The 14,353-nt window shown below is 44.8% G+C and overlaps 3 protein-coding genes across 3 annotated transcripts; all 3 read left to right on the top strand.

Moving 5' to 3' along the window:
* The first annotated feature begins 2,885 nt into the window (after positions 1-2,885).
* LOC120359352 lies at positions 2,886-3,521 on the top strand. Its single transcript, XM_039456496.1, has one exon. It carries the CDS (start codon positions 2,886-2,888, stop codon positions 3,519-3,521), a length of 636 nt encoding a protein of 211 aa, XP_039312430.1.
* Positions 3,522-5,304: 1,783 nt separating this feature from the next.
* Positions 5,305-7,821, top strand: LOC120359351. The gene has a single exon (XM_039456495.1). The coding sequence runs from the start codon at positions 5,305-5,307 to the stop codon at positions 7,819-7,821; it is 2,517 nt and encodes an 838-aa protein (XP_039312429.1).
* A 2,981-nt stretch (positions 7,822-10,802) lies between these two features.
* LOC120359350 lies at positions 10,803-11,351 on the top strand. The gene has a single exon (XM_039456494.1). It carries the CDS (start codon positions 10,803-10,805, stop codon positions 11,349-11,351), a length of 549 nt encoding a protein of 182 aa, XP_039312428.1.
* The last annotated feature ends 3,002 nt before the right edge of the window (positions 11,352-14,353 follow it).

Genomic DNA, 14,353 nt, shown 5'->3' with positions numbered 1-14,353 from the left:
TCCTTTTATATTTTTGCGTTATCATTTCGGTTGTATTCTTAAGAGTTATATCTCTCGAGACAGATATCCTGCGTCGCCGATTTTCTTTACGACACGGCGGGGAATTTTATTATCGGCGAAAGGGGAAATCGTGAAGTCTGCTGGAGTTTTTTATTTCTATACTAATTGTAAGAAAGGAAGTAAAAAATTCTGATTGAGAAATTCTTTTATGTGTTATACATTATGTGTTATGTAAATGTCTATACTGCTGGTTTAACTATATATTGTAGAGAACTTGATTCTCAAACTCGTGCGAATTTTTTTGAATGCGAAACAGGCCATTCCGTGTGACGTGATTGTTCGTATTATGATAAAATCATGTAGTTCCAGTACCTCCAAAAAAGTGGTCTTACATAAAACCCACGAGTTTTTTTATATTTAATAGCAAAACACAGAGCAAAATTGAAATGAAAACGTGATTATAACTAATCAATATTATTCAAACTTTCTTGTTGACTGATACATTTGCAGTAGAAAGATTTCCTTTATGCATTCAAACGTGCTTTTATAAAATATACTAGGTGTGTTCAAAAAGTATCGCGAATTTTGTGTTTTTTCAAAAATTATTTATTTATTCATGAATATCTATTTTGTCCCCTTCAAAGTAATCCCCATGAGATATTATACACTTGTGCCAACGGTTTTTCCAATCTTCGAAGCACTTCAAAAAATCATTTTTTTTTATCTTGTTCAGCTCCTCCTTCGATGCCGTCTTTATCTCGTCAAGCGTAGCGTAACGTCGTCCTTTCATGGGCCTCTTCAGTTTAGGGAACAAGAAAAAGTCACAGGGGGCCAGATCTGGGGAATACGGTGGCTGCGGCATCATTAGTGTGTTGTTTTTGGCCAAAAAGTCGCGCATAAGCAACGATGTGTGAGCAGGGGCGTTATCGTGGTGCAAAAGCCAATTTTTGTTCTTCCACAAATCCGGGCGTTTCTGGCGGATTGCTTCGCGCAAATTGCGCATAACTTGCAGGTAATATTCCTTATTGACCGTTCTACCCTGTGGCAAGAACTCATGATGCACCACGCCCCTGCAATCGAAGAAAACTGTCAGTAAAACTTTCACATTCGACCGAACTTGGCGCGCTTTTTTCGGTCTTGGTTCGTGCGGCAGCTTCCATTGAGATGATTGAGCTTTGGTTTCCACGTCATAACCATAAACCCACGATTCGTCACCAGTTATGACCCTCTGGAGCAAATTTGGGTCGTCGCGGACAGAGTCCAACATCTCATTAGCAATGTTCATGCGATGCTGTTTTTGGTCGCAATTGAGCAATTTTGGTACGAATTTCGCGGCGACCCGTCTCATGCCCAAATCATTGATAAAAATCGAATGGCATGAGCCAATCGATATGTTTAGGTCCTCAGCAACTTCTCTAACGGTGATTCGACGATTGGCCAATACCATTTTCTCCACTTCATTAATTTTTTCGTCTGTTGTTGAAGTGCTCGGGCGTCCGGCACGCTCTTCGCCGTTCACATCTTCTCGGCCTTCTGAGAACATTTTGTACCACCGATAAACGTTGCTTCGGTCCAAGGTAGCTTCTCCGTATGCCACAGTCAACATTCGGAATGCATCCGCGCACTTAATTTCGTTTTTCACACAAAATTTGATACAGGTTCTTTGATCCATTTTTTTGAATAGGTAAAAATCGAAGACGATCCAAAACACGTGCAAGCAAAGCAGCTGTCAACAATTAAGTGAACATTCAAAATGGCCGAGCTTGTCGGCATAAGTGAGAGACATGAGTACCAACATAACGCCACAAAAAGATCGAAATTCGAATATACGTAACCCGCGAAAATTCAAAATTCGCGATACTTTTTGAACACACCTCGTAACGCGTCAAAATGATCTTCATTCATATTAAACGGCTATTCAATGCAAAAAGTCTTGTTTTTAACTCTCTTCGAAAAAAAATGTCTGACAGAAACTTCGAAATAGTTATATTACTTAAATTTAATAAGTATAGGTAAACAAAATATACGTACAAAGTTTATTTATAAGTAAAGGATGCAATTGTCATTTCCGTTATTAATAAAATCAAAATAACATAAATTAACTTTTAATTTTTTAACTACACTTTTTATTAACTTAATTCAATTAATTTCATTATTGATGTTCGGTACGTAATCGAACGACATAACGCCTTGCTCGGGGCACCGATCGCGGTGACCCCACTTTGTTATCTTTTCTCGTTCGGGGAAATCCGACGGGTTCCGGGAAAAGAGATGCGTGGGGAAATGAACCGGCAATCGTTCTCGATCATTTTCTTGATCTCACTCCTGCTCCAGACTTCGAAGCGATAACACTCTTGACTTCAACTACACGCGAGCGAACGCAAATTGTACATCGATCTACTCTGGCACTGTGACAATAAATCTTGTTTTTAAGATCTGAATTTGTTGCATGTGTTGCGTGGAAACCCCGTTACACTTAACGTTGGCGAGGCAATACTATTAACTCAAGGCAATACTCGCGCTCACGCATACGACTCAACTGTCGTACAATACATTTTGGTCCTTCGAGCCGGATACTCCGGAGAGACAGTGCTAGTGACAATCAAGATCGAGTCGAAGTTGAGGTGGACAGGAGGGTGTTCGCTCGTGGTAATGCAGACAATTTGACCATTCGGAGGGAGGTGGACGAGGCGCTTACTGCCAGGCGTTGGGTTGCAGTGCGGTACATAATCGCGGGTCGCTGAGGACGATTCCGGATTCGAGGCAGCATCCTGAGCCGTGACGTGGCACGCTGGCGCAAGTAGGGTGACAACGCAGCTGGTGAGTCTGTTTGCCTGCACCAATCCATTGCTAATTATAAGTTCAATTCGCGCGAATTCGAGAAAATGCCGATGACCGATCGTAGCCCAACGGCGGGCTTATCTAGCGCAGTGACACCGCGTACAGTATCCGACTTGGCGGCTTATAAACGACGGCGCGGAATGGTGAAGGGCTCGTGCACGCGCATGGAAACGTTTTTAAACGACATAGATACATTAACCGACGATGCCCGGGCGCAAGTAGAAATTCGGCAAGCTCGCTTAGAATCATTCTGGGAGGATTACTGCAAAATACAAACGCAGATCAAAATGATCGATGAGGAGGAAGTGACCGATAGAATCGCGTTCGAAGAGATGTTCTATTCATTGTGCGCGAGATTTCGTCGACTTCTAAACAGCGATAATACATCGGGCGCGCGAAGAGGTTCCACGCAGAGTGCAACAAGAGCCGATAACGAGACTATATCTCATGTACGCTTGCCAAAAATCAATTTGCCTACTTTTTCGGGAAGATACGATGACTGGTTCCCATTTCGAGATACTTTCGTAACAATAATCCATAACAATACATCGTTGAGCGACATTCAACAATTTCAATATTTGCGGGCAGCGTTAACGGACAAGGCACTTGACATTGTAAAACCGTTAGAGATCTCCGAAAACAATTACGACCTTGCGTGGAGCCTCTTAAAGGAGCGATAATAAACGCGTGATTGTGCAAACTCATGTACGGGCAATATTCGAGTTGCCAGTTTTAACTAAAGAAAATGCGGGTGACCTTCGGCAATTAGTTGACGGGGCTTCGATGAATATTCGCGCGCTAACGGCGTTGAATTGTAATGCCGATAAATGGGATGCCTTACTTATCCACATCATAACTTCGAAATTAGATACAATCACGTCGCGTGAGTGGCACGCGTCGTTGCAGGGCTCTAAATTGCTCACATTTAAAGAGCTGATTAATTTTCTTTCGCATCGCAGTCAAATTTTAGAGGAATCCGCGAAAAGGAATTCGGTTTCGTCCGTCCGCTCCGACTCTCGATCGCAATCACGTTCTAACGTTGGACGGCAAGCATTGCACACGACTATCGAGAGGGGCAAGTGCAACTATTGCGCGGGCGAGCATTTAATTTATTTTTGTAGGGAATTCCTAAAACTGTCGATTAATCAGCGAATCGCGGAGATGCGTAGCAGGAAAATGTGCCTCAACTGCTTACGCAGTCAAAATCACGTAGCAACCAAATGCCCTTCTGGTAGTTGTAGAATGTGCAATTTAAAACATGTTGTTACATATATCCAAGAGCGACGGTGGGATTGACGACGCGGGTGCGCCTTCGGCGTCGACCGATTCGGCGCCAGCCGCAAGCGGGCGATCAGCTGTCGCGACTCATAGCGCGGTCGAGCGAGGCATTACGGAGTCGCTGCTCTCAACGGCGGTCGTTTACGTATATGATGCGAACGGTGTCCGCCAGACATGCCGCGCATTGTTGGATTCGGGAGCACAGGCGAATTTTGTGACAGCCAAATGCGTGAGGTCGTTGGGTTTAAGAACGCGATTCGAGAATATTTCGTTTTCAGGCATGGGATGTCTCGCGTCCGTTTCAAACGAAATGATAGACATCAAGTTACAATCACGATTTAGTGCGTTCACGGCCGAGACCGAGTGCGTCGTGACGGAGCGAATCACAGACAAGCTTCCGTTAAGCACTATTAGACGTGAAACATTTAAACTGCCTCCCGGCGTCGGATTGGCTGATCTGCGATTTAACGTGTCATCCGACATCAACTTGTTAATTGGCGTCGATCTATTTTGGCAGTTGATGTGCGTGGGGCACATCCGAGCGACGGTCGGTCATCCGAAACTTCAAAAAACACGTCTGGGGTGGATTGTGGCCGGACGCACATGCGTGGGTGCGTCGCGGCCGGGGACCGGGCTGTGCTCGTTTCACGTGACAATTGGCAATGCAGAACTACATAAACAAATCGAACGGTTTTGGCGGATCGAGGATCCGGCCAATTCAAATAATTATACCAGGGACGAGCACGCATGTGAAACCCACTTCATAAACAATGTGTCAACCAACAGCAAGGGCAGATACGTCGTGATGTTGCCTATCAAGGGCGACGTGTTGCAGCAGTTGGGAAACTCGCGCGAAATAATGATGAAGCGATTCTTCGGCCTTGAGAAGCGACTCGAACATGAGGACTTTATACGTTCAATTTTTGCGCGAGTACCTGGCATTGGGACACATGCGGCTCGTACCTACACATGCGGTCGACAGAGAATCCGTTTATTTGCCTCACCATGGGGTGTTTAAGGGGATCGGCCGCAAAATTACGCGTGATATTTGACGCATCGTGCAAAACCACGACAGGGATTTCTTTAAATGACGCCTTGATGATAGGTCCTAAGATTTAGCAGGATTTAATATCAATCATTCGATTCCGCACGTTCGCATACGTTTTCACTGCAGACATAGTTAAAATGTATCGTCAGATACTGATTCACGAGTCGCAACTGCATCTGCAACGGATATTATGGCGCGAAAGTCCGAGTTCGCCGGTCGACATATATGAACTGCTTACGGTTACATACGGCACGGGCTCGGCACCGTTCCTCGCGACGAGATGTCTTCAGCATTTGGCGCAAAAACATGCTCTCGACTATCCCGCGGGGGCACAATGCGTTCTTCGAAACTTTTACGTGGATGATTTGCTCGCCGGCGCCAATACATTGCTCGATGCGAGGCGCATACGTGACGAGGTCATAGCATTTTTGAGACGTGAACGGTTCGAGCTTGGCAAGTGGGCATCGAACAGCCGAGAATTATTACAAGGTGTCAGTAACACAACGAGCATAGAAGTGTCATTGAGCGACGAGGCGGATTCGAAAATATTGGTGGTGGCATGGAGTCCGCTCAGCGACGAGTTTCGTATTAAATGTAATTGCGGCGCGCCAACGAATAATATAACAAAGCGAACAATCTTGTCGGAGATCGCAAGTCTCTTCGACCCGCTGGGATTGCTGGGGCCGCTGACGGTCGTGGCAAAAATGATCATGCAGGATGCGTGGCAATCTCATGTCGGGTGGGACGAGGCGTTGCCGCAAGATTTGCATCAGCGGTGGCTGGACGTAAAGCGGCATTTGGCGCGCCTTCACGAATTGCGTGTGCCACGCTTCGTCGGATTTCGGGCCAACGCGCGCGATTTACAAATACACGGCTTTTGCGACGCAAGCGAGCGCGCATACAGCGCGTGCGTATATATGAGAACGCGCGATTCCGACGGGTGCCGCGTACAATTATTAATCTCTAAATCGCGAGTAACACCGCTTAGAGCGGTTTCATTGCCGCGTCTGGAACTGAGCGCTGCGTTACTGCTGTCTGAATTGATTGAAAAGATTCGCGCATCGATTAGCGTATCGAGCTCAGAGGTGATTCAATGGACGTATTCCACAATTGCAATACATTGGATATCGTCATCGTCCCGTAAGTGGAACGCGGCCAATCGCGTCGGCGAGATTCAACGCCTGACCGAGAGATCGAGCTGGCGACACGTGCCGTCTGCTCACAATCCCGCGGATATCTTATCGCTCGGCGTCGATTTGGCGGGCTTAATAGAATCGGCGATTTGGTGGAACGGACCTACGTTCCTGCGATTAACTGAGGAACATTGGCCGGCCAAATTGCATGTCGACTTGTCGGGCGAATTGCCGGAACAAAAAAGAGTAACCGCGGCGTTAGGGTCCTTGGAACAATCGATCGTAAAAAATTTATTGGACAAGCATTCCGATTTAAACAAGGCATTGCGAATCATCGCTTACTGCCTGCGAGTGGCACATTCGCGGGGAACCCGGCATCAGACGATGTTTATTTCATATCATGAGATAGCAGTCGCTCTGCGTGTCGCCGTAAGATGCGTACAGAAGCACTCCTTCCCAAGGGAATACAAACAGTTGATCGAGGGTCGGAGCGTTGACGGCGGAAGTCGAGTTTTACCGTTAGCTCCGTTTATGGATGAGCACGAAATCATTAGAGTGGGGGGCCGAATACGCAATGCAGCGTTGCCATATGACGCGCGACACCCTGTGCTATTGTCGAAAAGTCACCGATTGACGATTCTGATCATACAGCGAGAACATGTAAAAAATCTGCACTCGTATCTGCAGGCCACGATGCACGCGGTGCGTCGGCGATTTTGGCCTCTGGCGGCGCGTTCAATTGTGCGAAGGGTAATTCACGATTGCGTGACTTGCTTCAAGTGTAGGCCGGCTGCATCACAGACACTGATGGCAGATCTGCCCGTACAGCGTGTTACGGTCTCGAGACCGTTTATTCATTGCGGGGTGGATTATGCTGGACCGATGTTACTAAAAAAGAGCAGGAGACGCAATGCCAGATTGCACAAGGCATATATTTCAGTGTTCGTTTGTTTTTCGACCAAGGCCGTACACCTTGAAATTGTAACGGATTTGACATCAGAGGCCTTTCTCGGAGCCTTTAAGCGCTTCATGTCGCGCAGAGGCAGACCGTCGTGCATGTATTCTGACAATGGCACAACATTTGTCGGCGCGCGTAAACAGATAAAGGAGCTCTATAACTGTATTAATGATCACGATACGCGGCTTGCGATGCAGCGTTTCATGCGAGATAACGAGATTGAATGGCGTTTCATACCACTTCACGCTCCGTATATCGGTGGGTTGTGGGAGGCGGCCGTGAAGTCGGCGAAATCTCATATTAATCGAGTATTAGGTAACGCGAATCTCACATATGAGGAGATGCAAACCGTGTTATGCGAAGTAGAAGCGGTTTTAAATTCGCGACCGTTGACCCCATTAAGCGAGGATCCAAACGATCTGCATTGTATCACACCGGGGCATTTTTTGATTGGTGCAGCGCTAAACAGCTTTCCAGTTGCAGATCTCACAGAGGAGAATCCGGGCCGACTGCTGCGATGGCAGCGTGTGGAGCAGCTTTGGCAACATTTTTGGAAAAGCTGAAGCGCCGAATATTTGCCCTAATTGAGCGACAAAAAGGACTAGCAAAGGCCAGCAATTAAAGGTCGGTCAACTTGCCATGGTGCAGCAACCTGGTTTAGGACCGATGGTTATTGGGCAGGGTGCAACAACTTCATCCGGGCTCTAACGGTGTTATAAGGATGGCTACACTAAGGACCGCCAAGGGTCAAATAACAAGGCCGCTGACAAAACTGGCCATCCTTCCGATGAACGAGGCATCTGCCGATTAACGCGTGTCACATTCTCAATAGTCTTTAACTTACTTATTTATTTATTGTAATTCATTTGACCAATTTAAACCGAGTAGATCGATCGCGAAATATTGATATTATAATAATCTATTGTATCATCTTGACGAAGCGAATTGTTACATTGCAGCGCAGCGATTATGTTTCAATTTCTATTTATATTTGCATATTCTATTATGATCGCGATGACTATTCATCTTCGTTGAAGGTATGTCCTTCAAGGGGGGCGGGATGTTCGGTACGTAACTGAACAACATAACGCCTTGCTCGGGACACCGATCGCGGTGACCCCACTTTGCCTTCTTGTCTCGTTCGGGGAAATCCGACGGGTTCCGGGAAAAGAGATGCGTGGGGAGATGAACCGGCAATCGTTCTCGATCATTTTCTTGATCTCACTACTGCTCCAGACTTTGAAGCGATAACACTCTTGACTTCAACTACACGCGAGCGAACGCAAATTGTACATCGATCTACTCTGGCACTGTGACAATAAATCTTGTTTTTAAGATCTGAATTTGTTGCATGTGTTGCGTGGAAACCCCGTTAACTTAACGTTGGCGAGGCAATACTATTAACTCAAGGCAATACTCGCGCTCACGCATACAACTCAACTGTCGTACAATACAATTGATTAAGTAATGTAAGTTAAAATTTCAATAGAATGGTAAACGAGGTCGAGTCGAGCAATTTTTAAATCTAATCAATAAAGGAGAAGAGGATGTTATGGCTACTGTCGACAATATGGCTACTCCTATTATTTCCGTTATTAGGTGACGTATTATAACAAATGCTTATGGAGTTATTCGCTTACTAGCCTGCCGTTTTTTAATGATGTAATATGCCATGATTTAATATGCCAATACATAATGAGTGACAATTGTTATAAGGCATTTTTATTTTTGAGCATTTCTAAACATTTTCAAGGTACACTTTTAACTTTTAATTACACTTCCTCATTATTCTTAAACTTGAGTGTATTATCACACGAAGGTACATACACTCAAGTGTTTTTTGTTATTTTACTTTTTATTCGGCCGTACATTTTGAGTTATACAAAGTTAAAACAATAACATGGAATTTTGTTAATATAGTTTTTAAAGCAAAATTTTTATATCAAAATATTTCTTTTATAAATCAATTGTCATTCTAAAGAGCAGTGTTTAGAAACATTAGAGACATCATTTTATGCTTGTTATTTAATGTTAAACAGGGATAAAGTAATATTTTTAATAAAATTTTTAATGGTATTTCTAAAGCTTCTGAACGCGGGAAAATTCTAAATAATGGAAAATTAAAAATATATAATTTTGTAACAAAATACTGTGTTTCTTTTAAACTAAACTAATTTTTTAAAATTATTTTTATGGATAGCCATATTACAACCACTTTTTTTTTCACCAATTATGCAGTTCATTAGATTTTTATAATTCACTTCATTCAGTTATAAATAATAAATATTTCATTACTTTGAGTCTAAAATCTGTCAAACAACACTCTGACGAATATAATCGTTCAAGTTTCAATAGAAAATATTAATTATAAGCAAAGTTATTTAATAAAGTAAAAATAGGTGCCATATTACCCTTTTCTCTTCTAATAAATTAAATTTATGATATATCTAAGAAACAGATTTAATACATAAATTTTTTACATAAGCATGTTTCGGACTTAGTTGTCCTTCTTCATTATGTTGCAATTTAAAATGTGTTGCTTACAGACATATAATGATTTAGTCTGAAAACGTGGCGTAATGATTCGAATACATAATTAAATAATCAAAGGTAGAAAAACACCCACATAAAAGCAGTTGTTCAATACTATAGTTTCACTGCATATATTAACCACTTGAAAGTCGCGCTAGGGTTTCGCCATCTTATCCCCAAAGGGAAAGGTAACTAGCGCATCTGCGGCGCTCGACAGGGCGCGCTCGCTGCGGCATTACGCCTTCGACTTGCATAGTCACGACTCACGTTACAGATCTCGATCGATTCTTGTATAAGAAGGTCCGCGTTCCACACGCCATTTCAACCTGATAAAATTGTAACTCGGTGACTGCTAAATAAAGTGAGATAAAAGGAAATTTAGAGAAGTCTAGTGATTCTCGACCACGTATTCCTCGACGCATTCCTTCCACGGAAAACACGTGGGGTTACGACGTGCGTTTCTCTCAAGCGCACGGCAACGTACAAAACAAACCATTGGTCCTTCGAGCCGGATGTTCAACATCCAGAAGCGCAGCATCGGCCAAAGGTTACGGCAGGATCGACAGCGAGGTAACCGAGCATCTCGAACTCAGTATGGCGCCACGTGGCCAAGTCTCCGCACGAGCCGCCATTACGGCATAAGCGGATCGACGTATCTCTCGAGACCGAGATCGCAGCAGTCAAGTGCGATCCTTCGACATTGGGGAACCACGACGCCTGTCCGGACGACGCATCTTTTGGGACTGAGATCGCAGTATTCGAGTACGATCCTTTGACATCGGGGACCCACGACGCCTTTCCTGGACGACGTCATCGGCAGGGAAATCAACTGCGCCTGCGCGCGCATGATGACGCTTTCTTACTCTCGCCTACGTTTGTCGCATCAAGATACGCGTAACCTCTCCGCCTCGTTGCTAACCGATCATCGCGCCGCACAAGCGTTTCTCTTTGTTTCTCTTTCTCTCTCTCGCGCGCGCTTGCGTTACCACGTACACATAACTTGCCGAACGAAATGGATCCGACCACACTCAAAAGACAGCGCGGGGTAGTAAAAAGCTCCTGCACTCGCGTCAGAACTTACTTAGAGTCACTTACGGACTCGATTACACTCTCGATAGTAGCTCAACACGAAGAGCGAAAAAAGAGGTTAGACGACTGTTGGTCGGAATACAATGCGTTGCAATCTCAATTAGAAGCGCATGACGAGGCCGAATCCAGCGATCGGGCCAATTTCAAAGAAACATTTATTACGATATCGGCCAAGATCAAAGAGCTATTACGGACGCCGGCACAAGCTAACATCGAGTCAATCCCTTCGACCTCGCATGGCACGACTGATTCTAGATCTTATGTTAAATTACTCAAGCTAAATCTTCCGACGTTTTCAGGCAAATATGACAAGTGGTATCCATTTTTTAATACGTTTCAAGCCGTGATACATTCAAACTCGTCATTAAACACCATTCAAACGCTTCAATACTTGAAGACTTCTCTTACGGGCGAGGCGGCCAACGTCATCGAGTCGCTAGAGTTTTCAGATGCGAATTATGATGTAGCGTAATTAATACTTTGCACGCGGTATGATAACAGATGCATTATTGTTCAAGGCCACATCGAAGCAATAATAGCGTTGCCTTCCATGAAAAAAGAAAACCATTCCGAGTTAAAACAAATCTCTGATGGTGCCACAAGGCATCTGCATGCTCTTCAAGCATTAAAGCTTCCCACCAATCATTGGGACGCCTTCATAATACATATTCTTTGTTCCAAGCTTGATCCTCTCACATCGCGCGAGTGGCAAAATTCGCTCCGGGCACCGAACTGCCCACTCTAAAAGAGTTTTTTGAATTTATTACGCACCGTTGTCAAATGCTAGAGACTACAATTAAGTTGAGTGTGTCAAGTACAAAGAGCGACAAGGCACGACCGCAGTCTAACACTAAACGACAAACGACGTGCTTCACAACTGTCAAGTCTAAATGCAGTTATTGCTCAGCAAAGCACTGCATTTACTATTGCAAAAAGTTTATAGCCCTTTCTGTTCCGCAGAGATTATCCAAGATTCGCAGCCGCAAGCTTTGTCTCAATTGCCTGCCGGTCTTTCTCTCACTCTCCAAGCATATGCACGTCAGGTCAGTGCAAAATGTGTCGAGGAAAACACAACACTCTTCTTCATTCTGACGCTGTTCTTCCACAGGCGTCAAGCAACTCCAATAGCGGCTCAGATTCGAATTCTTCCGACACCGCTTCTGAAACGGTAACGCACGCCTCAGGATTGGTTGGTCGCAACCACGTCATTCTCTCCACGGCAGTGGTCCGTGTAGCTGACAGCAAAGGATCCCTAAGGCCTTGCCGTGCCCTGCTCGATTTGGGCGCCTAAGTTAATCTCATTTCAGGGAGACTTCTGGCCAGTTTACGTATCGAGCCACGACCGTTAAGCTTAGCCATTTCCGGTGTTAATGGAATATCCTCAACATCCACGCAAGTGGCTCGAATAAATTTGCAATCGCGCACAAGCACCTACTCAGTCTCATTAAATTGCATCATTGTGGACCAGGTAACTGACAAACTTCCCGCCTTCGCATTCAAGCGGAGCAAGTTTGACATTCACAGCAACATTAAATTGGCAGATCCAAAATTTCATGTGTGTGCTGACGTTGATCTCATAATTGGTCAGGAATTCTTTTGGGATTTGATTTGCGTCGGACAAATCAAGGCCTTGGGCAAACATTCAACCTTACAAAAGACGAGATTAGGCTGGATAGTTGCGGGACCTTTGGCCGATGTTAACCAGTCTCCTCCCAAGGTGTAGTCATTGCACGCTACTATTACCAACGAGCAGCTCCACGATTAGTTAAATCAGTTCTGGCTTGTGGAGGATATACGCGAGCTGCCTGACAATTACACGACTGAAGAAAGGCGGTGCGAGCAACATTTCCTCAGCAACGTTACGCAAGACTCTGAAGGCAGATACATAGTCAAACTCCCTATACAAAAGGACGTTCTCAAGCTCGGGGATTCTCGAAGCATCGCGTTAAAACGATTGATGAACCTTGAACAGCGTTTCAAGCGCAATCCCACTTTAAAAGCGCAATATGTGCAATTTCTAGATAATTACCGATTGCTTAGCCATACGCGATTGGTAGAACCTTCTAATGACATTTCGCCTTCTTTTTAATTACCTCACCATGGGGTATTCAAACGCACGAGTCAGTCCTCTAAAATTCGCGTTGTTTTTGATGCATCATGCAAGTCGACTACTGGAATTTCCCTCAACGATGTTCTCAGGAGTAGGTCCGGTTGTACAATCAGACCTAGCAGACATTCTAATGCGCTTTCACAATTTTCGCTGTGTCATCTCAGCAAATGTCATCAAGATGTATAGACAGATCTTGATCGACCTTTTGCAAACGTCTCTGCAAAGAATATTGTGGCGAAGCAATCCCGCTTCAAACGTCGACACGTATGAGTTAAGCACGGTAACCTATGGTATCTCATCGGCGTCATACTTGGCTACAAGATGCCTCAATTATCTAGCGGAGCAAAACTCATCCAAATATCTCCTCGGAGCAGCACACGTCAAGCGTAACTTTTACGTAGACGACCTGCTTACTGGAGCAGATTTTCTCAACGAAGCAAGGCAAATTTGTGATGAAATAATACAATTGTTGCATCTGGGAAAATTTGAGCTAAATAAATGAGCGTCAAATTGTTGGGGTGCGCACGATTGGACACCGCACGATTGGATATCACCACTCACAGCGGCCGATGCCTAGAGTTTTTCCGTTGGTTTGGTTAGATAAGACAAGATGATTGGTTGGTGTCCAATCGTGCTGTGTTCAAAAGAGTGTCACCCCAAATTGTCCGTAGCTACTCAAAGATGTACACCAGCGACAGGACACTCCTATAATAATTGAAAATGAAGATCGCTCATCCATCCTAGGATACTTCAATAAAAACAATCCGAGGACGTATTTTGTTTCTCGTGTAACCTCGATTCCTTTGGAAACGCAATAACCAAACTATCCGAGGCGTCTCGACTATTCGACCCGTTAGGTATCCTAGATCGGATCACTGTTGTAACCAAACTTCTTCTACAAGAACTTTGGCAATCTGGAGTTCATTGGGACGAATCCGTTCCTCAGGATGTCTACTCTCGCTGGCTCAAATTTAGATCCCAGTTGAACAAATTGAACCAATTACAAGTACCATGCTGCGTCAAGTTTAGCTCTTACTCTCAACATGTGCAGTTTCGCGGCTTCTGCGACGCTAGTCAAAATGCGTACGGAGCCTGCATTTATGTCCGCTCGTATGTCAAACCTGATGGATACCATACGGAGTTGCTCTGCTCTAAATGGGAGGGTTCCGATAGCGCACATCCCGATAGCCCACCAACCAATCATCTTGACTTATCTAACCCAACCTACGGAAAATCTTTAGGCATCTGCCGTTGTGAGTGGTTTGTGTGCTATCGGGATGTGCGCTATCGGGACCCGCCGGCTCTAAATCACGGGTTGCCCCTATCAAGGCCGTCTCTCTTCCTCGGCTTGAGCTGTGTGTAGC

Source organism: Solenopsis invicta, chromosome 13 (assembly GCF_016802725.1).
Source record: "Solenopsis invicta isolate M01_SB chromosome 13, UNIL_Sinv_3.0, whole genome shotgun sequence".
NCBI classification, from domain to species: domain Eukaryota; kingdom Metazoa; phylum Arthropoda; class Insecta; order Hymenoptera; family Formicidae; genus Solenopsis; species Solenopsis invicta.
Note: the sequence above shows the minus strand (reverse complement) of the source record. Positions and strands in the feature narration are given on the sequence as shown.

What these genes read in the sequence shown, in the direction of transcription:
- LOC120359352 (XM_039456496.1), top strand. Translation starts at nt 2,886, where the DNA reads ATGCCGATGACCGATCGTAGCCCAACGGCGGGCTTATCTAGCGCAGTG.
- LOC120359351 (XM_039456495.1), top strand. Translation starts at nt 5,305, where the DNA reads ATGTATCGTCAGATACTGATTCACGAGTCGCAACTGCATCTGCAACGG.
- LOC120359350 (XM_039456494.1), top strand. Translation starts at nt 10,803, where the DNA reads ATGGATCCGACCACACTCAAAAGACAGCGCGGGGTAGTAAAAAGCTCC.